This window comes from Pseudophryne corroboree, chromosome 1 (genome assembly GCF_028390025.1).
Source record: "Pseudophryne corroboree isolate aPseCor3 chromosome 1, aPseCor3.hap2, whole genome shotgun sequence".
In the NCBI taxonomy this organism is placed as follows: domain Eukaryota; kingdom Metazoa; phylum Chordata; class Amphibia; order Anura; family Myobatrachidae; genus Pseudophryne; species Pseudophryne corroboree.
Genome location: NC_086444.1, coordinates 625,315,952 through 625,342,077, shown reverse-complemented (window position 1 = coordinate 625,342,077; position 26,126 = coordinate 625,315,952). Strand labels below are relative to the sequence as shown.

At 48.8% G+C, this 26,126-nt stretch overlaps 1 protein-coding gene across 1 annotated transcript in view; it reads right to left on the bottom strand.

The window, feature by feature from the left end:
- HAUS8 (HAUS augmin like complex subunit 8) overlaps nt 1-26,126 on the bottom strand; it is a 304,443-nt gene that overhangs the window by 231,272 nt on the left and 47,045 nt on the right. The window contains exon 2 of the mRNA XM_063914496.1: nt 12,991-13,067. Coding sequence (XP_063770566.1) covers nt 12,991-13,067 — 77 coding nt within the window. The remainder of the gene's footprint in view (nt 1-12,990; nt 13,068-26,126) is intronic.

Here is a 26,126-nt window from a genome sequence, read left to right as displayed (position 1 = left end):
ACTCGGTCCTCAGTATTGGGTCAGTGAGTGACTGATACACCTGTGCATCTGCTGGGTTAGCTGTTAGACATGCACTGTGTGGGGTCCTGAGGACCGAGTTTAAGAAGCTGTGTTCTAGATTATGTGTTTTATGTAAGATTAGTCATACCAACTGCCTGCTGCTGGTAAGTCTTGTGGTACAACACAAATAAACTATTTGTAATGTGATTAGACGTACACTAGTGGCATATAAGCTAATATTTTAGATAATCCCCAACTCCTATATTACTTGAATGGCATGTATAGATACAAATAGTGAAAACAAAAATACTGGGAAAAAAATAGGATTTTAATTACCTACCGGTAAATCCTTTTCTCCTAGTCCGTAGAGGATGCTGGGGTCCACATCAGTACCATGGGGTGTAGACGGGTCCACTAGGAGCCATTGGCACTTCAAGAGTTTGAGAGTGTGGGCTGGCTCCTTCCTCTATGCCCCTCCTACCACTCAGTCTAGAAACTGTGCCCGAGGAGACAGACATCTTCGAGAGAAGGATTTTACACAGATAGTGTCGAGAGTCACACCAGCTCACACACAAGGCAAACCAAGCTAACTAGCTTGAAAACATCAGCAACGGCTGAACAGGATTATTTACCAAGTAACAAAACAGTACTTACCAAGAACTAAACAGTACTGAACTAAATAACCACTGCAGGATCACGAAGCGCTGGGCGAGCGCCCAGCATCCTCTACGGACTGCGAGAAAAGGATTTTACCGGTAGGAAATTAAAATCCTATTTTCTCTTACGTCCTAGAGCAGGCATTCCCAACCACGGTCCTCAAGGCACACCAACAGTGCAGGTTTTAGTGATATCCAGGCTGCAACACAGATGGTTAAATCAAAATAACTGAGCTACTAATTAAGTAAGTCACCTGTGCTGAAGCCTGGATATCACTAAAACCTACAGTTAGTGTGCCCTGAGGACAGAGGTTGGGAATGCCTGTCCTAGAGGATGCTGGGGTCCACATTAGTACCATAGGGATGTACCAAAGCTCCCAGAACTGGAGGGAGAGCGCGGAGGCTCCTGCAGAACCAATTGACCAAACTTTAGGTCCTCAGAGGCCAAAGTATCGAACTTGTAGAACTTTGCGAACGTGTTCGACCCCGACCAAGTAGCTGCTCGGCAGAGTTGTAATGCCGAGACACCCCGGGCAGCCGTCCAGGAAGAACCCACCGTATGAGTAGAGTGGGCCTTAACAGACGTAGGGCATGGCAATCCTGCCGTATAATACGCATGCTGGATAGTGCACCTGATCCAGCGAGAGATCGTCTGCTTAGAAGCAGGACACCCAATTTTCTTGGGATCATACAGGACAAACAGAGAGTCCGACTTCCTGTGACGAGCAGTTCTCCTCACATAGATCTTTAGAGCCCTTACAACATCCAAGGACTTTGATGAAATTGAGGAGTCAGTCGCAACTGGCACCACAATAGGTTGGTTGACATGAAATGCCGACACAACCTTCCAGGGGCGGATCCAGAAGAAAATGATAGGGCGGGCACCATGAAAGGGGCAAGTACATTTGCGTGCGGCTTCGGTGCATGTGAGGTGGCGCTTCTTATACAATGCCCACAGTTGTAGCGCTCATTATGCAATGTCCACTGTACTGGTAGTGCCCCTTATATAAACCCCATAGTAGTGGTGCCCCTTATGCAATGCTCGTATTGCCCCCAGTAGTAATGTTGCCTGTAGTAATGCCCCCAATCATTTAGCACCCTAGTAGTTATGCCCCCAGTGGTAATGCCCCTGCAGTTATGATCCCAGTAGTTTACCCCTGCCCCCTTTAGTTTAGACTCCCAATGGTAATGCCCCCAGTAGTTTGCCCCATTGTAGTTTAGCCCCTGTAGTTATGCCCCCCTTGTAGTTTAGCCCCCAGTAGTAATGCCCCCAGTAGTTTGGCCCCTGTAGTTGTCCCCCAGTAGTTTGGCCCCTGTAGTTATGCCCCCAATAGTCTGGCCCCCCTGTAGTTAAGCCGCCAGTAGTAATGCCCCTGTAGTTACACCACCAGTAGTAATGCCCTCCTGTAGTATGCCCCCAGTAGTTAGCCCCTTTGTAGTTGACCCCCAGTAATAATGTCCCCCAGTAGATGCCCCCAAGTAATAATGTCCCCCAGTAGTTTGCCCCAGTAGATGCCCCCCAGTAATAATGTCCTCCAGTAGTTTGACCCCAGTAGCTGCCCCCAGTAGTAATGCCCCCAATAGATGACCCCCCCAGTAGTAATGCCCCCAGTAGATACCCCCCAGTAATAATGCCCCCAGTAGATGGCCCCCAATAATAATGCCCCCAGTAGATGGCCCCCAGTAGCTGCACCCAGTAGTAATGCCCCCATAGATGACCCCCCAGTAGTAATGCCCCCAATAGATGACCTCCCAGTAGTAATGCCCCCAATAGATGACCTCCCAGTAGTAATGCCCCCAGTAGATGCCACCCAGTAATAATGACCCCAGTAGTTATGCCCCCCCAGTAGTAATGCCCCTTGTTGATGCCCCCCCAGTAGTAATGTCCCCCGTAGTTTGCCCCCAGTAGATGCCCCCGCTGCATTAAGGAAGAGAAAACAGAACATACTTACCAAGCCCCGTTCCCGCTTCCAGACCGCTGCAGTCCTCCTCTTGGCGTCCTTTCCTCAGCACTATGAGAGAGACGGACGTCTCTCCCATAGCGCACGCCGCACAGTGACAGCGCCGGAAGCCGGAGCTCAGCCTCTGGCTGTCGCTGTGCAGGGAGACGGGCGCCCGCTGGTAACACAATCTCAGCGGGTGCCCGTCATCTCCCTGTGCGGCGCCGACGCCGGGGGGGGGGGGGACGACGACACACACACCGCGGACGGAGGCCACAAATGACAGGGGGAGTACGGGCCCGAGTGGCCCCCCGTCCCCCCCCTGGATCCGCCGCTGCAACCTTCGGAAGAAACTGCTGACATGTCCGAAGCTCAGCTCTATCTTCATGGAAGATCAAGTATGGGCTCTTACATGACAAAGCCCCCCACTCCGACACACATCCAGCAGAAGCGAAAGCCAACAAAGTGACAGCCTTCCACGTGAGAAACCTGACCTCAACCTCCTGTAGAGGCTCAAACCAGTCCGACTGGAGGAACTGCAACACCACGTTAAGATCCCAAGGTGCCGTAGGCGGTACAAAGGGAGGTTGTACAGTGATCGCAAAAACGCGCTATGGTGCGTATTTTACCCAGAAACGGCCGCGCGGGACTCACATTTAGAAGATGAGCGGGTCCCACAGGACGCGCTCATCTGAATACGTGTTTGCATGAGTAAGCCAGTCAGCGGAACGCAGGTAGTGACTGGCTGTTTCCTCAGCCAATCACCTCATGTAGTCTCCAGCCAATCACAGCCTGCAGTGTCTCCCGCCAGTCCGCCTGCTTTGAATCCTGCTCCCCTCTGCCCGCTGACCTGGGCTCCGCTGCCAGCATATGAATCTATGCTGCAGCGCTGACAGACTGGCCCCGCTCATCCAGCTCCACCTCCTCCCCACTGCACGCTCCGCCGCCAGCCCAGCACCAAGAGACTGTCCACGCATACCAGGCACCGCACCCTCCTCTGCGACGGTGAGTACTGCTCCGGATCTGCCCCTACTCTCCCCCCCCCCACCGGGACCCGCTCAACGCCCCACCAAGACCCGACATTTGCTGTCCAGTTCCCTGAGAGGGCGGTGTAAACAACAGGAGCCGCCCGGGCTGCGCAGCTCCCGCTGTAGGTGAGCAGTGAGCCGCGCTGTGGCACCCCGCATCACCCAGAGTAGCCGATGCAGATGATGGATGTCGGGGGGCTGCAAGCTCCGCATCGTACTCTGTGTGCGCGCAATGTGAGGCCGCCCAGACTGTCAGTGTCAGAGTCTGACCTCGGGCGGCGGGAGCCGGGTAAACAGGGAGATAGAATAATGACCGGTATGGCTCACGTTCGCTGGGCGCGTTGGTACGGAGGGCAGGGGGTGAGCTTATTCCTGGCTGTAGTGCACTAGCGCAGTCATGTTGCAGTAATTGCGCCCATACAGCGTCTGTGTAGCCGCAGGGAGATCCTAAGTACATGGGAGCAGGTGCGTGCTAGCAGATGGCGCACAAGCTGGTGTTTTTCCTGGGGAGCTTCCACATCCTGCAGCCCTCACACTTGTTATTGGTAGAACCCAATGTAGTGGTAGAGTGCCTGTATGTACTATGGGGGGGCTACTGCGCGCAGTTGGGGTTGGAGCAGGACTGCCACAGTGTCTGGGAAATACATGTTCTACTGATGCCCTATTACTGGCAACCTTGGCCGGTTGCTTATGCAGGCTGCTCAGTACTGGCCTGTTGGCAGCCCAAGGAGGAAGGTAGCTGTAATATTTGATGCATCTGTATAGTAGTTGCCGTTAGATTTTCTTTTTCTTAATACTTTGCTAATGTTTTGTTCTCTGAATATTACTCGGCTTCTGGTTAATATTTTTTTTTACTTTGCTATGGTTTGTGTGTGCCCGGGCTGCAGTAGGCTGTGTGTGGTCGTTAGTGCCTCTGTGCTCTACCTGGCGCAATGTGCCTCAGTGCTCTACCTGGCGCATTGTGTATAACGCGCTCTACCGGGCGCATTGTGTATAACGTGCTCTACCGGGCGCATTGTTTATAATGTGCTCTACCGGGCGCATTGTGTATAATAACGTGCTCTACCTGGCGCATTGTGTATAATAACGTGCTCTACCTGGCGCATTGTGTATAACGTGCTCTACCTGGCGCATTGTGTATAATAGCGTGCTCTACCTGGCGCATTGTGTATAATAACGTGCTCTACCTGGCGCAGTGTGTATAATAACGTGCTCTACCTGGCACAGTGTGTATAATAACGTGCTCTACCTGGCGCAGTGTGTATAATAACGTGCTCTACCTGGCGCAGTGTGTATAATAACGTGCTCTACCTGGCGCAGTGTGTATAATAACGTGCTTTACCTGGCGCAGTGTGTATAATAACGTGCTCTACCTGGCGCATTGTGCATAATAGCGTGCTGTACCTGGCGCATTGTGTATAATAGCGTGCTCTACCTGGCGCATTGTGTATAATAGCGTGCTCTACCTGGCGCATTGTGTATAATAACGTGCTCTACCTGGCGCATTGTGTATAATAACGTGCTCTACCTGGCGCAAGGTGTATAATAACGTGCTCTGCCTGGCGCAAGGTGTATAATAACGTGCTCTACCTGGCGCAATGTGTATAATAACGTGCTCTACCGGGCGCATTGTGTATAATAACGTGCTCTACCTGGCGCATTGTGTATAATAACGTGCTCTACCTGGCGCATTGTGTATAATAACGTGCTCTACCTGGCGCATTGTGTACAATAACGTGCTCTACCTGGTGCAATGTGTATAATAACGTGCTCTACCTGGCGCAATGTGTATAATAACGTGCTCTACCGGGCGCATTGTGTATAACGTGCTCTACCATGCGCAATGTGTATAATAACGTGCTTTACCGGGCGCATTGTGTATAACGTGCTCTACCTGGCGCAATGTGTATGATAATGTGCTCTACCTGGCGCAATGTGTATGTTAACGTGCTCTACCTGGCGCAATGTGTATGATAACGTGCTCTACCTGGCGCAATGTGAATAACGTGCTCTACCTGGCGCAGTGTGCATAGGAGGTTCTACCCGGTGCAATGTGTATAAGCGGCACTACTGTGTGGTGTAATGTGAATTGACACTATTATGTGGTCACGCCCCTTCCCTATGAAGCCATGGCCCTAAAATTTTGCAGCGCGCCTGCCGCGCGCACTATCCATGCTTTGCGATCTAGGAGGTGGAACACCAATTCACTTTCTGCCTAAGGACACCAAAATGTCTAGTTACACCTCTGGTGCAGGGTGTCCTGCATGCTACACAGCCCAGCAGCATTGTCACCCCATCCCCCCACCTTGCAACACTTTTGTAGTGTCCAAACAAGATTAAGATTAATAAGAACCTTCATTCCGATGGGACCCAGAAAAAACTGGTAGGACCCCAATTTTTAAAAGTGAAGGGTCCCTGGGACCCACTTTTTTTTTGGCTCAGCGCGATCACTGTTGTATGTGCAGAACTCCCTTCAAAACAGTCTGAACCTCAGGGAGGGCAGCCAACTGTTTCTGGAAGAAAATGGATAGGGACGAAATTTGGACTTTTATGGATCCTAACCTCAGGCCCATATTCACACCTAAGAAAAACAGCTAGCAGCGCTATATATGTGTATTAAAAAGTTAAAAAAGAAGGATTGAGTGCTAATATGTAATATAATTTAATCAATAATGATCACTAACATGGTATCAAGATACAGATAAAATAAACCAATTGTTAAAAATATTACTAAAAATTGAGGGGTCACAATAAGGGCTGCCTGCTTGATGTGTAGTCCGTTCCTAATAAATATAGACCGGATAGTGCACAAATGAATGGTTGTCCCTGGACTGACAGCGCAGTCTAAGGTTTTTTTTTTGATTATTTACCACAATTGGCCGCTGGAGGAAAGAGTCCCTTAAAGTTGTTATTGCGGGTCCTCACTGCATCGCGGTGTCTCCTTGTTTGCAGAAGAGTGGTAGTGGTTCTGTGGTAGAAAGTTCATGCAATCTTGAGCTTAAGCACAATGTCCAGTCCTGGTCCGGATACACTTGGCAGCAGATTTCCAATGGATAGTGACCCCCAAAAGGCTTGTTCCCTGACGCGTTTCGCTGCAGGTCCTGCAGCTTTTTCAGTCCAGGGACAACCATTCATTTGTGCACTATCCGGTCTATATTTATTAGGAACGGACTACACATCAAGCAGGCAGCCCTTATTGTGACCCCTCAATTTTTAGTAATATTTTTAACAATTGGTTTATTTTATCTGTATCTTGATACCATGTTAGTGATCATTATTGATTAAATTATATTACATATTAGCACTCAATCCTTCTTTTTTAACTTTTTAATACACATATATAGCGCTGCTAGCTGTTTTTCTTTGTTGTTTGTACATTGGGGGTGACTTACCCAATTTTATAGCAGCTGCTTTTTGAGCAACAGCTCATACAAGCGCCCGATCTTTTTTATCTTATTGATAGAACAATTCCTTTGCCATATTCACACCTGTTTGCAGGAAGAGGAGAAACCGTCCCAGTTGAAACTCCACCGTAGGAAACTTCTTGGACTCACACCAAGACACATATTTTTTTGCAAATACGATGGTAATGTTTTGACGTTACTCCTTTCCTAGCCTGTATCAGGGTAAGAATAACCTTGTTCGGAATACCCTTCAGAGTTAGTATCTGGCGTTCAACCTGCATGCCGTTTCAAGTTTTGATAGGCGAACGGCCCCTGCTGCAGTAGGTCCTCCTGAAGAGGAAGAGGTCTCGGCTCTCTCTTCTAGCAGTAGATCCAGAAGATCCGCGTACCAAGACCTTCTTGGCCAGTCCGGAGCAATGAGGATTGCCTGAAACTCTTGTTCTCCTTATGAGTTTGAGAACTCTTGGAATGAGTGTAAGTGGAGGAAACACGTACACCGACTGGAACACCCACGGAGTCAATAGGGTGTCCACCGCCACTGCTTGCGGGTCCCTCAACCTGGAACAATACCGCCGAAACTTCTTGTTGAGACGAGAGGCCATCAAGTCGATTTGGGGTACGCCCCTTAGATCTGTTACCTCCTTGAACGCCTCCGGATGGAGACCCCATTCCCCTGGAGTTCATGTCTGCTGAGGAAGTCCGCTTCCCAGTTGTCTATTCTCGGAATGAAGATTGCTGACAGCGCCATCGCATGTTTTTCTGCCCAGAGGATGATTCTAGTTACCTCTGACATTGCAGCTCTGCTCTTCGTTCCGCCCTGTCGGTTTATGTAAGCCACTGTTGTTACATTGTCCGACTGGACTTGAATGGCCCGATTTCTCAGAAGATGGGCCGTTTGAAGAAGACCGTTGTAGACGGCTCTTCGTTCCAGAATGTTTATCGGCAGGCCGGCTTCCAGATTTGACCACCTTCCTTGGAAGGTTCCCCCTTGAGTGACTGCGCCCCAGCCCCGGAGACTTGCATCCGTGGTTAGAAGGATCCAGTCCTGAATCCCGAACCTGCGGCCCTCCAGAAGGTGAGGTAAGTGTAGCCACCAGAGGACTGAAATCCTGGCCTTTGGCGACAGACGTATTCTCTGGTGCATGTGTAGATGGGATCCCGACCACTTGTCCAGGAGATCCAGCTGGAAGGACCGAGCGTGAAACCTCCCATACTGCAGAGCCTCGTAAGAGGCCACCATCTTCCCTAGAAGGCGAATGCACTGATGAACCGACACCCGGGCTGGCTTTAGGACATCACGGACCATTGTTTGTATCACCAACTCTTTTTCCTCTGGAAGAAACACCCTCTGTACTTCCGTGTCGAGGATCATTCCCAGAAAGGACAACCTCCTGGTTGGTTCCAAATGTGAGTTTGGAAGATTCAGGATCCAACCATGTTCCCTGAGAAGCTGGGTCGTGAGAGCTATGGACCGTTACAGCTTCTCCTTGGACGACGCTTTTATCAGCAGATCTTCCAGATATGGAATTATGTTCACCCCCTGTCTGCGGAGGAGAATCATCATTTCCGCCATCACCTTGGTGAATACACTCGGTACTGTGGAGAGGCCGAATGGCAGGGCCTGGGACTGAAAATGACCATCCAACAGTGCGAATCGAAGATAAGCTTGATGCAGCAGCCAAATCGGAATGTGGAGGTACGCATCCTTGATATCCGGGGATACCAGGAATTCCCCCTCCTCCAGACCTGATATCGCTACCCTTAGAGACTCCATTTTGAACTTGAACTCCCTCAGAAAGGGGTTTAGAGATTTTAAGTTCAGAATGGGCCTGACCGAACCATCCGGTTTCGGTACCACGAAAAGGTTCGAATAGTAACCTTTGTTTTGCATCTGGGGAGGAACTGGTACGATAACCTGTGCCTCCACTAGCTTCTGCATGTCTCCCTGTAGGGTAGCCCTGTCTGCCAGCAAAGCTGGCAAGTCTGATTTGAAGAACCGGTGAGGAGGGAGATCTTGAAATTCCAGCAGATACCCCTGGGACACAATATCCAGTACCCAGGGATCCAGGCCGGACGACACCCAGACGTGACTGAAATGTCTGAGTCTTGCCCCCACCGGCCCTAACTCCAGGCTGCACTGTCCATTGTCATGCTGAGGACTTTGGTGTACCAGAAGCTGGTTTCTGTTCCAGGGAACATGCAGCAGCAGGTTTCTTGGATTTTGGCCGACGACCTCTAAAGAAGGTGTTGGACGGTTTGGCCTTTCTTGTTTTAGTAACACGAAAGGACTGTGATGCCGCTGAAGGAAAAGGTTTCTTCACAGCAGGTGCAACTGAGGGAAGAAAGGGTGACTTACCCGCTGTAGCCGTGGAGATCCACGCATTCAAAGCTTCCCCAAAGAGAGCCTGACCTGTGTAGGGTAGGGTCTCCACACCTCACCTGGATTCTGCGTCGGCAGACCACTGGCGCAGCCACAGTCCTCGACGAGCTGAGACAGACATGAAAGAAATTCCTGCAGCCATTGATCCCAGATCCTTCATGGATTCCACCATAAATCCTGCAGAATCCTGAATTTTACGGAAAAACAATTCTACGTAACTTTTATCCATATTATCCAAATCCTCAAGTAACGTGCCTGACCACTTTACTATAGCTTTGGAAATCCATGCACAGGCAATAGTAGAACGTAGTATCGCCCCTGAAGCCGTATATATGGATTTGAGCGTAGTATCAATTTTGCGATCAGCCGGCTCCTTTAAGGTGGTAGATCCTGGAACAGGTAAAACCACATTTTGAGAGAGTCTGGATACAGACGTGTCCACTATGGGTGGGTTTTCCCATTTTTTCCTATCCTCCTCAGGGAAGGGAAAAGCAACAAGAACCCTTCTAGGGATCTGGAATTTTTTCTCCGGGTTTTCCCATGCTTTCTCAAATATAGCATTTCATTATTTGGATGCAGGGAAGGTTAGCTCCGGTGCTGTATCTGCAATATTCAACACATCCCTTATAGCCTCTATCATCAACTGCACCCCTTTAGCATGAGATGCGGCCCCCCTAAGCACATCCCCATCACCGTCTGCCGTGTCAGAGTCAGTATCCGTGTCATCCTGCATAATCTGTGCAAGAGCACGTTTATGGGAAACTCCTGAGGGGGACCCTGAGGTAACAGAACCAGACCAAACTGCCATAGAGTTCTGTAAAACCTGAGTTGCAGATTCATTCTGTGCAACCCTAGTAGAAATCTGAGAAATCATGGATTTGATAGAGGATAACCATTCAGGCTCCCTTGCTGGTATCTGTGCTAAAACACTGCAGTCCTGATTACATGGAATGGTATCATCCCGAGAGGACATATCCTCTGCAGCATATGACACAGAGTCCCTGGACACTACACACACACACACACACACACACACACACACGGGAGGACAGACAGAGTTTCACCCACAAGAATGGCAAGAGAGACACAGAGATTGGAGCCAACCCACACACAGCGCTTTCCAGGTATAGGGAGAACCTAACCAGTGCTGACTGTGTACCTTAATAGGTTACACAGTCTGTACACAGCCTCCCCCCCTTCTACCGTGAGAGATAGCTGGAGTTGCTCTGGAGGGACTGCACATCACTGACAGTGTTTCTGCAGGCAGGAAAATGGCGCTGAACGCTGCTGGGTCCGCTCTGAGGAGAAGCTCCGCCCCCTTAATGGCGCAGTCTTCCCGCTCTTCATAGGATTATACTGGCCTGAGGTTTTATGCTGGCAGATGATCCAGGGACCCCGACAGGCTGTGTGACCAGTGTAGGGTGTAGGCGCTGGCTCAGGGCGCCCCTCACAGCGCCGCACTATGTACCGCTGAGCCCCGGAGCGCAGTTAGTACTGCGCTCCATACCCTGTTGTCGCCATCTTCACACCGGCTCCCCGCTTGCTAGGGGTACGGTGACTAACTCGCCACTGATCTTCTGGCTCTGTAAGGTGGTGGCGGCATGCTGCCGGGGTGAGCGATCCCCTGTGGCGGGGAACGATTGATCCCCTCAGGAGATTAGTGTCCTGTCAGCGGAGATAGTGGCTCAGGCCCAGCAGGGCGAATACTACTCACCCCTTAGTCCTGAGAAGCAGGGAGGCTGTTGCCAGCAGCCTCACTGTAAAATAAAAACTCTAAAATAAACTTTTACTAAAGAAGCTCTGTAGAGCTTCCCTAGGGCTCCTCACATTTTCTAAACTGGGTCTGGTAGGAGGGGCATAGACGGAGGAGCCAGCCCACACTCAAACTCTTTAAGTGCCAATGGCTCCTAGTAGACCAGTCTATACCCCATGGTACTAATGTGGACCCCAGTATCCTCTAGGACATAAGAGAAAAAACTGTTTAACGGACAATAATCAACTGATGATAGGTAACATTACAACACAAATTGGAAATAGGAGGGGGGGCCTGGACTACACACCCTGTTACTAAAGTGATCAAGAGGTGCTATCATGCTGAGGCTTCTAATACTATGCTGGAGGAAGAGAGATGCAGATGCACAGTCCTAGCACTAAGAACACTGATAGTAAGAATAATTGAAATAAACTCTCATAATTAACATGGAGTAGAAGTAATGTTCTTAGCACACATTTGCGCAAATATGCGGGCCCATGTACCACGGCCAGTTGACTTCATCACATGGGTCCCTAACATTCCTAATACGATCACATTCTATAAATTTATCCAGGACTTACCTGTAAATAGGGTCTTATCAATGTGTGATCTGAAATGCAGGAACCCAGCTAATTAAAACACCTGAGGATGAATGGGAGGAGTGCCAATCCAGAGGAAGGAAGCCTTGCCTTCCAGTGTACAATATATACACAAATATAGTGGAGAAAGGGGGGAGACCTGGACAGCACATCCTATTACTAAAGATATCAAGAGGTGCTATCATGCTGAGGCTTCTAATACTATGCCTGAGGAAGAGAGATGCAGATGCGCAGTCTTAGCACTAAGAACACTGATAGTAAAAATAATATAAATAAACCCTCACAATTAACAACACAAATTGGCAAGGGCCTTTGTTTTTTTTTAATAAAAACAAAAATTAATTGTTCTATACAAATATTGCATTGGCTCATGTAAAATAAATCATGCAAGCAAAATGCAGCACGTTAGATAAACAAAAGTGTGTTTTCCACAGCCCTCTTTGTATTATGTATGGCATTATAGTATTGGAAGCACTTATCTTAGATCTTTAACATTATACAATAAGCAGGGCTTGACAATTTTGATGCAATCTAGGAGACAGGATGAAAGTGTAGGAGCCAGACCACCAATCCCCCCCACATCTGCCCCCCCCAAAACGTACAAACTACCCCTTCCAACCACCCGGAGCCCATTACTGAGCAACTTTCCCCCACCAAACACCCACACAGCTAAGAGAAAACCCCCAGGAAAACCAGCCTTTCGCGGTCACATTGCTGTGCAGCTACCCTCAGGCAAACAACCACCACCCTCACGCAGCCACATTAATGAGCAACTAACCTGCCCCCCCGAGCAGCCAACCCCCACACAACTAATCCGTCCGCAGTCACCCACCCATACCCTGTGCCATCACTTCTTCCTCTAAAGCCGCAATCCCTTTCCACAACTAGACCCTCTTACAGAAGAGCTGTATGCAGTAGTTTGGAGACAGCAGTGACGACAGGCACGGCAGTCAGCGCAGGCCGATATGGACAGGCACGGCAGTCAGCGTAACCCGGAACAGCCAGGCATGGCTAGGATGGACAGGCACTAAACACATGCACCCCTGTGCATGAAATGGTCGCCGCAATTCAGGCACGCTCACGAGTCTCTTCTGGGGCTGACGAGGACCTGCCCCCCCCCCTGCACAATGTTGTAGCAAGGCAGCAACATCTGGGGGCCATGGCGACCTGGCCCCTGGGATTTGACAAGCCCTGAATTAGGAAATTAGGATAAAAAAAATAATTTCTGACCTTTTTTCTTCTTTGTAGCTGCATCACCAGAACTGCCTTCTGAGCTATTCTGCGAGCCAAGTTCCAATGAACCAGACCTGAAAACATAAAATTTAGTTTCAAATAAACAAGTGAAATTAAGATTTTAAACCTACCGGTAAATCTTTTTCTCCTAGTCCGTAGAGGATGCTAGGGACTCCGTAAGGACCATGGGGTATAGACGGGCTCCGCAGGAGACATGGGCTCTATAAAGAACTTTAGAATGGGTGTGCACTGGCTCCTCCCTCTATGCCCCTCCTCCAGACCTCAGTTAGAGAAACTGTGCCCAGAGGAGACGGACAGTACGAGGAAAGGATTTTTGTTAATCTAAGGGCAAGATTCATACCAGCCCACACCATATAACCTGGAATATACGCAACCAGTTAACAGTATGAACAAAACAGTCTCAGCTAACGACTGATCCCAACTGTAACATAACCCTTATGTAAGCAAGCAACAACTATATACAAGTCATGCAGAAATATGTCCGCACTGGGACGGGCGCCCAGCATCCTCTACGGCAGGCATGTCCAAACTGCGGCCCTCCAGCTGTTGAGAAACTACACATCCCAGCATGCCCTGACACAGCATTAGCATTCTCTGACAGCAAAACTGTGTCAGGACATGCTGGGATATGTATTTTCTCAACAGCTGGAGGGCCGCAGTTTGGACATGCCTGCTCTACGGACAAGGAAAAAAAGATTTACCGGTAGGTTTAAAATCTTATTATCTCTTACGTCCTAGAGGATACTGGGGACTCCGTAAGGACCATGGGGATTATACCAAAGCTCCAGACCGGGCGGGAGAGTGCGGATGACTCTGCAGCACCGATTGAGCAACAGGAGGTCCTCCTCAGCCAAGGTATCAAACTTGTAGAATTTAGCAAAAGTGTTTGACACCGACCAAGTCGCCGCTCGGCAAAGCTGTAAAGCCGAGACGCCTCAGGCAGCCGCCCAAGAAGAGCCCACCTTCCTAGTGGAATGGGCCTTTACCGAATTTGGTAACGGCAATTCAGCCGTAGAATGAGCCTGCTGAATCGTGTTACAGATCCAGTGAGCAATAGTCTGCTTAGAAGCAGGAGCGCCAACTTTGTTGGCTGCATACAGGACAAACAGTGCCTCTGTTTTCCTAATCCGAGCCGTCCTGGCTACGTAAATCTTTAAGGCCCTGGCTACATCAAGGGACATGGAATCCTCCAAGTCTCCCATAGCCACAGGCACCACAATAGGTTGGTTCATATGAAACGATGACACCACCTTAGGCAAAAATTGAGGACGAGTCCTCAACTCTGCTCTATCCACATGGAAAATGAGATAGGGGCTCTTATGAGACAAAGCCGCCAATTCGGACACCCGCCTTGCAGATGCCATGGCCAACAACATGACCACCTTCCAAGTGAGAAATTTTAATTCAACTGTTTGAAGAGGTTCAAACCAGTGAGATTTTAGGAACTGTAACACCATGTTAAAGTCCCATGGTGCCACTGGGGGCACAAAAGGAGGCTGGATGTGTAGCACTCCCTTTACAAAAGTCTGGACTTCTGGGAGAGAAGCCAATTCCTTCTGGAAGAATATAGATAGGGCCGAAATCTGTACCTTTATGGAGCCTAACTTTAGGCCCATATCCACTCCTGTCTGTAGAAAGTGGAGAAAACGGCCAGGTGGAAATCTTCCGTAGGAGCATTCTTGGCTTCACACCAAGATACATATTTCCTCCAGATACGGTGATAATGTTTCGCCGTCACCTCCTTCCTAGCCTTTATCAGAGTAGGGATGACTTCCTCTGGAATACCTTTCCCAGCTAGGATTTGGTGTTCAACCGCCATGCCGTCAAACGTAACCGCTGTAAGTCTTGGAACACGCAGGGCCCCTGCTGCAACAGGTCCTCCCTGAGAGGAAGAGGCCATGGATCTTCTGTGAGCATCTCCTGAAGATCTGAATACCAAGCCCTTCGAGGCCAATCTGGAACAATGAGTATTGAACTGCACTCTTTTTCGTCTTAGGATTCTAAATATTTTTGAGATGAGAGGAAGAGGAGGGAACATATAGACCGACCGAAACACCCATGGTGTCACCAGGGCGTCCACCGCTACTGCCTGAGGGTCCTTTGACCTGGCACAATACCCTCCAAAGCTTCTTGTTGAGGTGTGACGCCATCATGTCTATTTGAGGAAGTCCCCAAAGACTTGTTATCTCTGCAAAAACTTCTTGATGAAGTCCCCACTCTCCTGGATGGAGATCGTGTCTGCTGAGGAAGTCTGCTTCCCAGTTGTCCACTCCCGGAATGAATACCGCTGACAGAGCGCTTACGTGATTTTCTGCCCAGCGTAGAATCCTGGTGGCTTCCGCCATTGCCACTCTGCTCCTTGTCCCGTCTTGGCGGTTTACATGAGCCACGGCTGTGACGTTGTCTGATTGAATCAGAACCGGTGGGTCGCGAAGAAGATTCTCCGCTTGTCGTAGGCAGTTGTATATGGCCCTTAATTCCAGTATGTTGACGTGTAGACAAGCCTCCTGGCTTGACCATAGTCCCTGAAAATTTCTTCCTTATGTGACTGCTCCCCATCCTTGGAGGCTCGCGTCCGTGGTCATCAGAACCCAGTCTTGAATGCCGAACCTGCGACCATCTAGAAGGTGAGCACTCTGCAGCCACCACAGGAGAGACACCCTGGCCCTGGGGGACAGGGTTATTTTCTGATGCATTTGAAGATGGGACCCGGACCACTTGCCCAGAAAGTCCCACTGAAAAGTCCTCGCATGAAACCTGCCGAAGGGGATGGCTTCGTAGGTCGCCACCATTTTTCCCAGTACTCGAGTGCATTGATGGACTAACACTCTTTTCGGTTTTAACAGGTCTCTGACCATGTTCTGGAGTTCTTGGGCTTTTTCCCAACGGGAGAAAAACCCTCTTTTGTTCTGTGTCCAGAACAAAGAAAGACAAAGAAAGACTGTCAAAGAAAGACAGTCGAGTCGTTGGAACCAACTGTGACTTTGGTAGATTTAGAATCCAGCCATGCTGCTGCAGCACTCTCAGGGAGAGCGACACGCTTTTCTGCAACTGTTCCTTTGATCTCGCTTTTATCAGGAGATCGTCCAAGTACGGGATAATTGTGACTCCTTGTCTGCGTAGGAGCACCATCATTTCCGCCATTACCTTGGTGAAAACCCTCGGCGCCGTGGAAAGCCCAAACGGCAACGTCTGAAACTGGTAATAACAGTCCTGTACAGCGAATCTCAGGTATGCCTGATGAGGAGGATGTATGGGGACGTGAAGGTATGCATCCTTTATGTCCAGTGACACCATAAAATCCCCCCCTTCCAGGCTGGAGATAACTGCCCTGAGCGATTCCATCTTGAACTTGAACTTTTTCAAGTACAGGTTTAGGGATTTTAAATATAGAATGGGTCTGACCGAGCCATCCGGTTTCGGGACCACAAATAGGGTTGAATAGTACCCCTGCCCCTGTTGTATTAGGGGAACCTTGATAATCACTTGCTGTTGACACAGCTTTTGAATTCCAGCTAAAACTATCTCCCTCTCTGGGGGAGAAGCTGGTAAAGCCGATTTGAAGAATCGGCGAGGAGGCACGTCTTCGAATTCCAGCTTGTAGCCTTGGGATTCAATTTCCATCGCCCAAGGATCCACGTCCGACTGAACCCAGACGTGGCTGAAGAGTCGAAGACGTGCCCCCACCGGCGCGGACTCCCTCAGTGGAGCCCCAGCGTCATGCGGTGGATTTAGTAGAAGCCGGGGAGGACTTCTGCTCCTGGGAACTAGCCGTAGCAGGCATTCTTTTCCCTCTACCCTTACCTCTGGTGAGGAAAGAAGAGCCCCGACCTCTTCTGGACTTATGCGACCGAAAGGACTGCATCTGATACTGTGGTGTTTTCTTTTGCTGTGGGGGAACATAAGGCAAAAAAGTAGATTTACCTGCGGTAGCTGTGGAAACCAGGTCTGTGAGACCTTCCCCAAATAAAACCTCACCCTTGTAAGGCAAAACTTCCATATGCCTCTTTGAGTCGGCATCACCCGTCCATTGGCGGGTCCACACTGCTCGCCTAGCAGAAATCGCCATGGCGTTGGCTTTCGACCCTAGCAGCCCAACATCTCTCTGAGCGTCTCTCATATATAAGACTGCGTCTTTGATGTGACCTAAGGTCAATAAAATGGTATCTCTATCTAGGGTATCAATATCAGCTGACAAGGTATCTGTCCAAGCTGCTACCACGCTACAAACCCAAGCCGATGCTATTGCCGGTCTGAGTAAAGCACCCGTATGTGTATTTATTGATTTTAAAGTCGTTTCCTGTCTGCGATCAGCAGGATCCTTGAGGGCTGCCGTGTCTGGAGATGGTAGCGTCACCTTTTTGGATAAGCGCGTTAAAGCCTTGTCCACCCTGGGCGAGGATTCCCACCATACCCTGTCCTGTGCAGGGAAAGGACACTCCATAAGAATTCTTTTGGGAATCTGCAGTTTCTTGTCTGGAGTTTTTCAAGCCTTTTCAAATAATGCATTCAGCTCATGAGATGGGGGAAAGGTTACCTCAGGTTTATTTTCCTTAAACATGTGTACCCTCGTGTCAGGGACAGAGGGGTCATCTGTGATATGCAAAACATCTTTTATTGCAATAATCATATAATGAATACTTTTGGCCACCCTTGGGTGTAACCTTGCATCATCGTAGTCGACACTGGAGTCAGAATCCGTGTCGGTATCAGTGTCTGCTATTTGGGATAGGGGACGTTTTTGAGACCGTGAAGGGCCCTGTGACACCGTCAAAGCCATTGATTGACTCCCTGTATTATCCCTGGACTCTGCTTTGTCTAATCTCTTATGTAATAAAGCCACATTTGCATTTAAAACATTCCACATGTTCAACCAATCAGGTGTCGGCGTTGCCGACGGAGACACCACAATCATCTGCTCCACCTCCTCCTTAGATGAGCCTTCCGCTTCAGACATGCCGACACACGCGTACCGACACCCCCACACACACACAGGGATATATTTATAGGGAGACAGTTCCCCAATAAGGCCCTTTGGAGAGAGAGAGTATGCCAGCACACACCCAGCGCCAACTGACACTGGAAATAAATTTCCCAGATAAACAGCGCTTTTATATAAATATAAATATATATATATATATATATATATATATATATATATATATATATATACACATACACACACACACACACACACACACACACACACACACACACAAACAGAGAACCCAGCACTCACCAAAGTAAACTCACTTATCCTCAACAATTCAATAAATCAATGATGGGGGTTTAGTTGGTGGATTGGCCAATGCACGGAAGCCTGCATACCGATTTTCAAGGTACCCCACCTTCATGCAGGTCCTACACTATCACAGAGTCTTAAAACCTGACTACCACACTGCTGCATCATCTGCCTGCTAGATGTAATGTGTACCTGCCACAGACTTTATGGCTTTTAAAGGCACACTAGTCACCTATTGCACTGGCTCAAAGATGATTGCTAAAAAAACAGCTGAGACAGGTTCAGGATAATAAAGTCCACACAGGGGTGCATGAGAAAGCTAGTGGCCACGGTTAATAAGAGCTAACCATAGATTAACCCCTGGTGCGGTGAGTGCTGTGGTTTTTCCTCTGTATGTATATGAAGGGGTTAATCTATGGTTAGCTCTTATTAACCGTGGCCACTAGCTTTCTCATGCACCCCTGTGTGGACTTTATTATCCTGAACCTGTCTCAGCTGTTTTTTTAGCAATCATCTTTGAGCCAGTGCAATAGGTGACTAGTGTGCCTTTAAAAGCCATAAAGTCTGTGGCAGGTACACATTACATCTAGCAGGCAGATGATGCAGCAGTGTGGTAGTCAGGTTTTAAGACTCTGTGATAGTGTAGGACCTGCATGAAGGTGGGGTACCTTGAAAATCGGTATGCAGGCTTCCGTGCATTGGCCAATCCACCAACTAAACCCCCATCATTTATTTATTGAATTGTTGAGGATAAGTGAGTTTACTTTGGCGAGTGCTGGGTTCTCTGTTTGTATTAGAGCGATGTGGTCATGGGCTACATGCACCCCGCCCTGTGAGTGGTAAGTACAGCTGTGTACCCCGCTTCTGTGGTGGAGAGTGCAGTGTTACATGCACCCCACCCTGTGAGTGGTAAGTGCATAGCTGTGCCTCGCTTCTGGTGCGGTGAGTGCTGTGGTTTTTCCTCTGTGTATGTATATATATATATATATATATATATATATTTATACATACATACACTCACTGCTCCTTACAAGTGCCCCCCCCTTTTTTGCCCTGTGTCACCGTGTTCAGCAGGGGAGAGTCCGGGGATCCAGCTTCTCTGCAGTATGCTGTGGAGAAAATGGCGCTGGTTAGTGATGTGGGATCAAGCTCCGCCCCCTCAGCGGCGGGCTTCGGTCCCGCTCAATTTTTCAATACTGGCGGGGGATTATAATATATATGCCTTTTAGCCAGTCCTAGAGGTTTATTATTGCTGTCCAGGGCGCCCCCCCCTGCGCCCTGCACCCATCAGTGCCTGCAGTGTGTGTTGTGTGTGGGAGCAATGGCGTTCCCTCAGAGATCTGAAGTCTTCTGCCGCCTTTGAAGTCTTCTTTCTTCTTATACTCACCAGGCTGCTATCTTCCGGCTCTGTGAGGAGGATGGCGGCGCGGCTCCGGGACGAACGACGAGGGCGAGACCTGCATTCCGACCCTCTGGAGCTAATGGTGTCCAGTAGCCTAAGAAGCAGAGCCTATCATTTAAGTAGGTCTGCTTCTCTCTCCTCAGTCCCACGCTGCAGGGAGCCTGTTGCCAGCAGTGCTCCCTGAAAATAAAAAAACCTAACAAAATTATTTTTCAGAGAAACTCAGGAGAGCTCCCCTGTAATGCACCCAGTCTCCTCTGGGCACAGGATCTAACTAAGGTCTGGAGGAGGGGCATAGAGGGAGGAGCCAGTGCACACCCATCTAAAGTTCTTTATAGTGCCCATGTCTCCTGCGGAGCCCGTCTATACCCCATGGTCCTTACGGAGTCCCCAACATCCTCTAGGACGTAAGAGAAAAACAAAACTAAACCAACAAGAAATCAAGTGTAACCACCTAGATTTCTGATTAGAACTGGGCACCACTATTTTTAAAAGGCTTGCCAAAAAATAGTAAGAAGTCCATGGGGTCGATTCAATTCACCGACAGTTGAATAGCTATTCAATTCGGCTCAAGTTAAGTCGGCGAAGGCCCGTTCTCCCGTACTTAACAGGTTGGATTGTCGGGAGAACGGGCATTCTCCGACTTAACTCCCTGCCTCGATGCTGATTCCCGTCAGAATCAGCCTCGTGCCGGCCGCATTTTTGTCGGATTTCTTCTCTCATCCCCCGGGGCTGAGAGAAGAATTCCCGACAATTGAGGGTCACTCGTTGTTGTATTGAATAGCTCCCGGTGCTATTCAACTGTCGGTGAATTGAATCGACCCCCATGTCTGCTTATTACCACCCATGTTAACAATACCACAACTGACAAAATTTTATGAAACCTGAAAAGTATAACAATACTACTAAACATATGTCTATACAAAGTATGTAACCCAATGAAACGGCACTTCTAAACTGTAAGAAAAATACAGAGGTGCTAACATTTTGTTCCAATGTTTTCACCATGGTCTACAACAAATATAACTAAGGGCCTATTTCAGATCTGATTGCAGCAGCAAATTTGTTAGCTAATGGGCAAAACCATGTGCACTGCAGGGGGGAGGGGGGGGCAGATAAAACATGTGTAGAGAGAGTTATGGTGTGTACACACGGGGAGATTTTTTCTTACGATTTTGACTATATAGTCAAAATCGTAAGAAGAGTTAGTACAGATCGCAAGGTGAAAGTCACCTTGCGATCCCGATTCGATGCCGATGCGCAGTCAGCATCGCAAGCATAGTCAAAATTTACTTGCCTGCACAGTCTATCTCGTAGAAAAGATAGTCAAATCTGACACTTAGCCAAAACCGCACAGTCGGTATCGCAAGCACACTCATCATGCGCTTGCGATGCCGACCTAGCCCGTCGCATAGTGAGAATCGGGCATAGGCCGAATCTCACCGTATGTATGGACCTTTAGATTTGGGCGGGGTGTACTCAAACTGAAATCTAAATTGCAGTGTAAACATAAAGCAGCCAGTATTTACCCTGCACAGATTCAATAACCCACCGAAATCTAACTCTCTGCACATGTTATATCTGCCCCACCTGCAGTGCACATGGTTTTGCCCATTAGCTAACAAAATTGCTGCTGCGATCAACTCTGAATGACCCCCCAAATCCCCTCAGATAACTCTGTACAGAGCTGGAAAGTAATCCTTATAGAGGCGAGATTCAATCGGTGATTATTACTACTAGATATTTCAAGACTTAATTGTTCTATCAAAGGTTAAGGGATATTCGTTTCTAAATAGGAAGTGGAATTCCTATACCGATACCTTAGCTGAAATATCATACAAAATATCACACCTCTCAAACTACATTAACTCTGTCTCTTAATTGTTTCTCAGTGCTCTTCTGCATACCTTCTTCTTAATCACTGTTCTAAATCTTCAATATGGGGAAGATTCTATTGTTTATAGCTCCCGTCTAAACTACACTTGAGCAACTTGATAGTTTGTGCAACCAGCCCTTTCTTGGGCCTTAATGCAGGAGATTAGCTGCGTTAGGCAGCTTTTCCCCTGCTAAGTGCCGGGTGCACTGCAGTTAGGGTACGCCAGCCACTTGCGACCAGCCTCAAAGCCCTCTTTTACACAGAAATTTGCGATAAGTGTAGTCTTGCGGCAGGACAATTTAGACAGGAGCTACGGTACAAAGAAAATGACTCGCTCCCTATATATCTTTTTCATTATATTAATATTTAGGATTCCCTAACTCAGGGGTCGGCTGTGGAAACATACATCCACAATGCCCTATTCAACCACAGCATGGCATAATAGTAAAACTTGGGCAATGCATACTGGGATGTGCAGATCCACTACTGGCTGGAGTGCCGACCATTGCCTACTCCTGCCATAACCTAAATTTACAGCCAACCTATGCTCACATGCTGCTTTGTCAAGAATAAGCACCATTGAAAAAATTTAAGGAAATTTAAAGATGGAAGGAGCCAATCATCTTGTGTATCATTCTAACAAAGCCAACTGTATGCCCGCAAGCAGACAAACAATTTGGAAGCTGCTCGCGACATCTGCCAAGTAACAATGACTTCACAACTTCTGTGCTATTGGCCAGCATTTTGATTAGTATAAGTGTAGATCCTTTTTTGCTATAAATCATCATTTTAAAAGTATGTTTTCTTTGGGGGGGAATTAAACTATTTCTCTCAGAGGCCGCCACAAGATGGCATCCAATGGAGCAAGTCAATTGTTACTCTGTTCTAGCGCGATGAGCAGCAGGGAGACGCATTTCAGCTCGCAGTACCCCGTGGGTGCCCAAATGGCATTTTTCGTGTCCCACCCAGCACTTTGATCGGGTTTAGCCGTTTTATGTGGCTACACCCGCTCTGTCTGCCCGCAATCAGGGCGCGATGTACGAAGGAAAAAATGCGGTAAAACGCCCGTTTGAGGGTTTTACCGCATTTTCAAATGTACTAAGACCCCACCGCCAATCTTTTTCCATCCAGGGTATCGCCATCTCTGGATGGCGATACCCTATAAAAGCCTACGGGCTTCTTATCGCCGGCCGCCACAACCCACCACCCCTGACGCAGACGCCAACCCCCCTCCCCCCCGGCATACCTTCCTCCAGGCAGCCCTGGTCCTGGAAGGCAATCTCCTCCTCCCCCTAGCAACGCAGTCAGAGGTCCTTCCAGCTGCAGGGAGGATGAGGCGCCGGGGACGGGTCTGGGACTGAGGGTCGACAGCAAAAAGGTTGACACCTTAGGTCGACGCCAATTGGTCGACACACCTTAGGCCGACAAAAGGTCGACATGAGTTTATGTTTTTTTGGTGTCGTTTTCTTCGTAGAGTGACCGGGAACCCCAATTAGTGCACCGCTTCGCTCGCCATGCTTCGGGCATGGTGCCTTCGCTCCGCTACCGCTTCGCTCGGCACAGATTACCATTCCAATCGTAGTCCACGTGGATCGTTAAGTATGAAAAGGTTCAAAAAAAGAAAAGAAAAAAACGTGAAAAACTCATGTCGACCTTTTTCCATGTCGACCTTGTTCCTGTCGACCTTTTGTCCATGTCGACCTAAGGTGTGTCTACCAATTGGCGTCGACCTAAGGTGTGTCGACCTTTTTGCTGTCGACCTGGAGTCCGGATACCGCCGGGGACAGCCTGCTGCCTTGTTCCCGGCAGCTGAGGTGAAGAAGAGCCCAGGGAGGTGACGGAGTACATATGCGATCATCATCGCTGCGATGAGCGGCGATGTATGTTAATACATCCCGCCCTCACTGTGATAAAAAAATATAATAAATTTAATTGCGCTGCGCAATCTCCCATCACTTTAGACGGGAGATTGGGCAAGAAAAAATAGGATTTTAATACCTACTGGTAAAATCCTTTTCTCCTAGTCCGTAGAGGATGCTGGGGACTCCAAAAGGACCATGGGGTATAGACGGGATCCGCAGGAGACATGGGCACAGTATAAGACTTTGAATGGGTGTGAACTGGCTCCTCCCTCTATGCCCCTCCTCCAGACCTCAGTTATAGGAACTGTGCCCAGGGAGACGGGACATTTCGAGGAAAAGGATTTTTGTTAACCAAGGGTGAGAAATATACCAGCTCACACCACAAAACACCGTACAACATGGCTTTCAAGCAATACCAGTTAACAGTATGAACTAAAAACAGCAACAAGCTGAATATAACCGATACACAACCGTCGTGTAACAGAAAACAATGACTATCAATACACTGCAGATAACAGTCCGCACTGGGACGGGCGCCCAGCATCCTCTACGGACTAGGAGAAAAGGATTTACCGGTAGGTATTAAAATCCTATTTTCTCTTACGTCCTAGAGGATGCTGGGGACTCCAAAAGGACCATGGGGTCTATACCAAAGCTCCAGACCGGGCGGGAGAGTGCGGACGACTCTGCAGCACCTATTGAGCAAACATGAGGTCCTCATCAGCCAGGGTATCAAACTTGTAGAACTTAGCAAAAGTGTTTGAACCCGACCACGTAGCTGCTCGGCAAAGTTGAAGCGCCGAGACTCCTCGGGCAGCCGCCCAAGATGAGCCCACCTTCCTGGTAGAATGGGCCTTGACTGACTTCGGCAACGGCAATCCAGCCGTAGAATGAGCATGCTGAATCGTATTACAGATCCAGCGTGCAATAGTCTGCTTAGAAGCAGGAGCCCCAATTTTGTTGGGAGCATATAGGACAAACAGAGCCTCTGATTTCCTAATTTGAGCCGTTCTGGCGACATAAATTTTCAAAGCTCTTACGACATCGAGAGATTTTGGCACAGCCACGGCATCCGTAGCCACAGGCTAGGTTGGTTTATGTGAAACGAAGAAACTACCTTCGGCAGAAATTGTTGACGAGTCCTCAATTCCGCTCTATCCACATGGAAAATCAAATAGAGGCTCTTGAGACAAAGCCACCAATTCCGACACCCGTCTTGCAGACGCCAAGGCCAAAAGCATGACCACTTTCCAAGTGAGAAATTTCAACTCAACCTTTCGCAAAGGTTCAAACCAGTGAGACATAAGAAATTGCAACACCACATCAAGATCCCACGGTGCCACAAACGGAGGATGGATGTGCAGCACTCCCTTCATGAAAGTCTGAACCTCTGGAAGGGCGGCCAATTCTTTTTGAAAGAAAATAGATAAAGCCGAAATCTGCACTTTAATGGAACCTAATTTCAGGCCTGCATCCACGCCTGCCTGCAAAAAATGGAAGAAACGACCCAGCTGAAACTCCTCCGTAGGAGCTTTCTTGGCTTCACACCAAGACACATACTTTCTCCAAATACGGTGATAAAGCTTCGCCGTGACCTCCTTTCTAGCCTTAAGGAGAGTGGGGATGACTTCCCCGGGAATACCCTTTCGAGCTAGGATTTGGTGTTCAACCTCCATGCCGTCAAACGCAGCCGCGGTAAGTTCTGGAAGACGCACGGCCCCTGCAGTAACAGATCCTCCATGAGAGGAAGAGGCCAGGGATCTTCTATGAGCAACTCCTGAAGATCCGGATACCAGGCCCTCCGTGGCCAATCTGGAACGATGAGTACCGCCTGAACCCTTGTTCTTCTTATGATCCTCAACACTTTTGGAATGAGTGGAAGTGGAAGTGGAGGGAACACATATACGGACTGAAAAACCCACGGAGTTACCAGGGCGTCCACTGCACTGGCTTGAGGGTCTCTTGACCTGGAACAATATCTCGGAAGCTTCTTGTTGAGGCGAGACGCCATCATGTCTATTTGAGGAATTCCCCAACGACTTGTCACTTCTGCAAAAACCTCTTGATGAAGACCCCACTTTCCTGGATGGAGATCGTGTCTGCTGAGGAAGTCTGCTTCCCAGTTGTCCACGCCCGGAAGGAAGACAGCTGACAGAGCGCTCACGTGCTTTTCCGCCAGGCAGAGAACTTTTGTGGCCTCCACCATCGCCGCTCTTTGTTCCGCCTTGGCAGTTTATGTACGCCACCGCTGTTACGTTGTCCGACTGAATCAGGACAGGTAGACCTCGAAGAAAGTGTTCCGCTTGCAGAAGGCCGTTGTAAATGGCTCTTAATTCCAGAACGTTTATGTGCAGACAAGCTTCCTGGCTTGACCATTTTCCCTGGAAATTTCATCCTTGTGTGACTGCTCCCTAAACTCGGAGACTTGCATCCATGGTCAGTAGGACCCAATCCTGGATCCCGAACCTGCGTCCCTCTAGGAGGTGAGAACTTTGAAGCCACCACAGGAGAGATATTCTGGTCCGGGAAGATAGACTTATTTTCCGGTGCATGAGCAGGTGAGACCCGGACCACTTGTCCAACAGGTCCCCCTGAAACACCCGGGCATGAAACCTGCCAAACGGAATGGCTTTGTAAGCTGCAAACATCTTGCCCAGCACCGGAGTGCATTGATGAATCGATACCCTTGCCGGTTTCAGAATCTCTTTGACCATGGTCTGGATTTCCAGA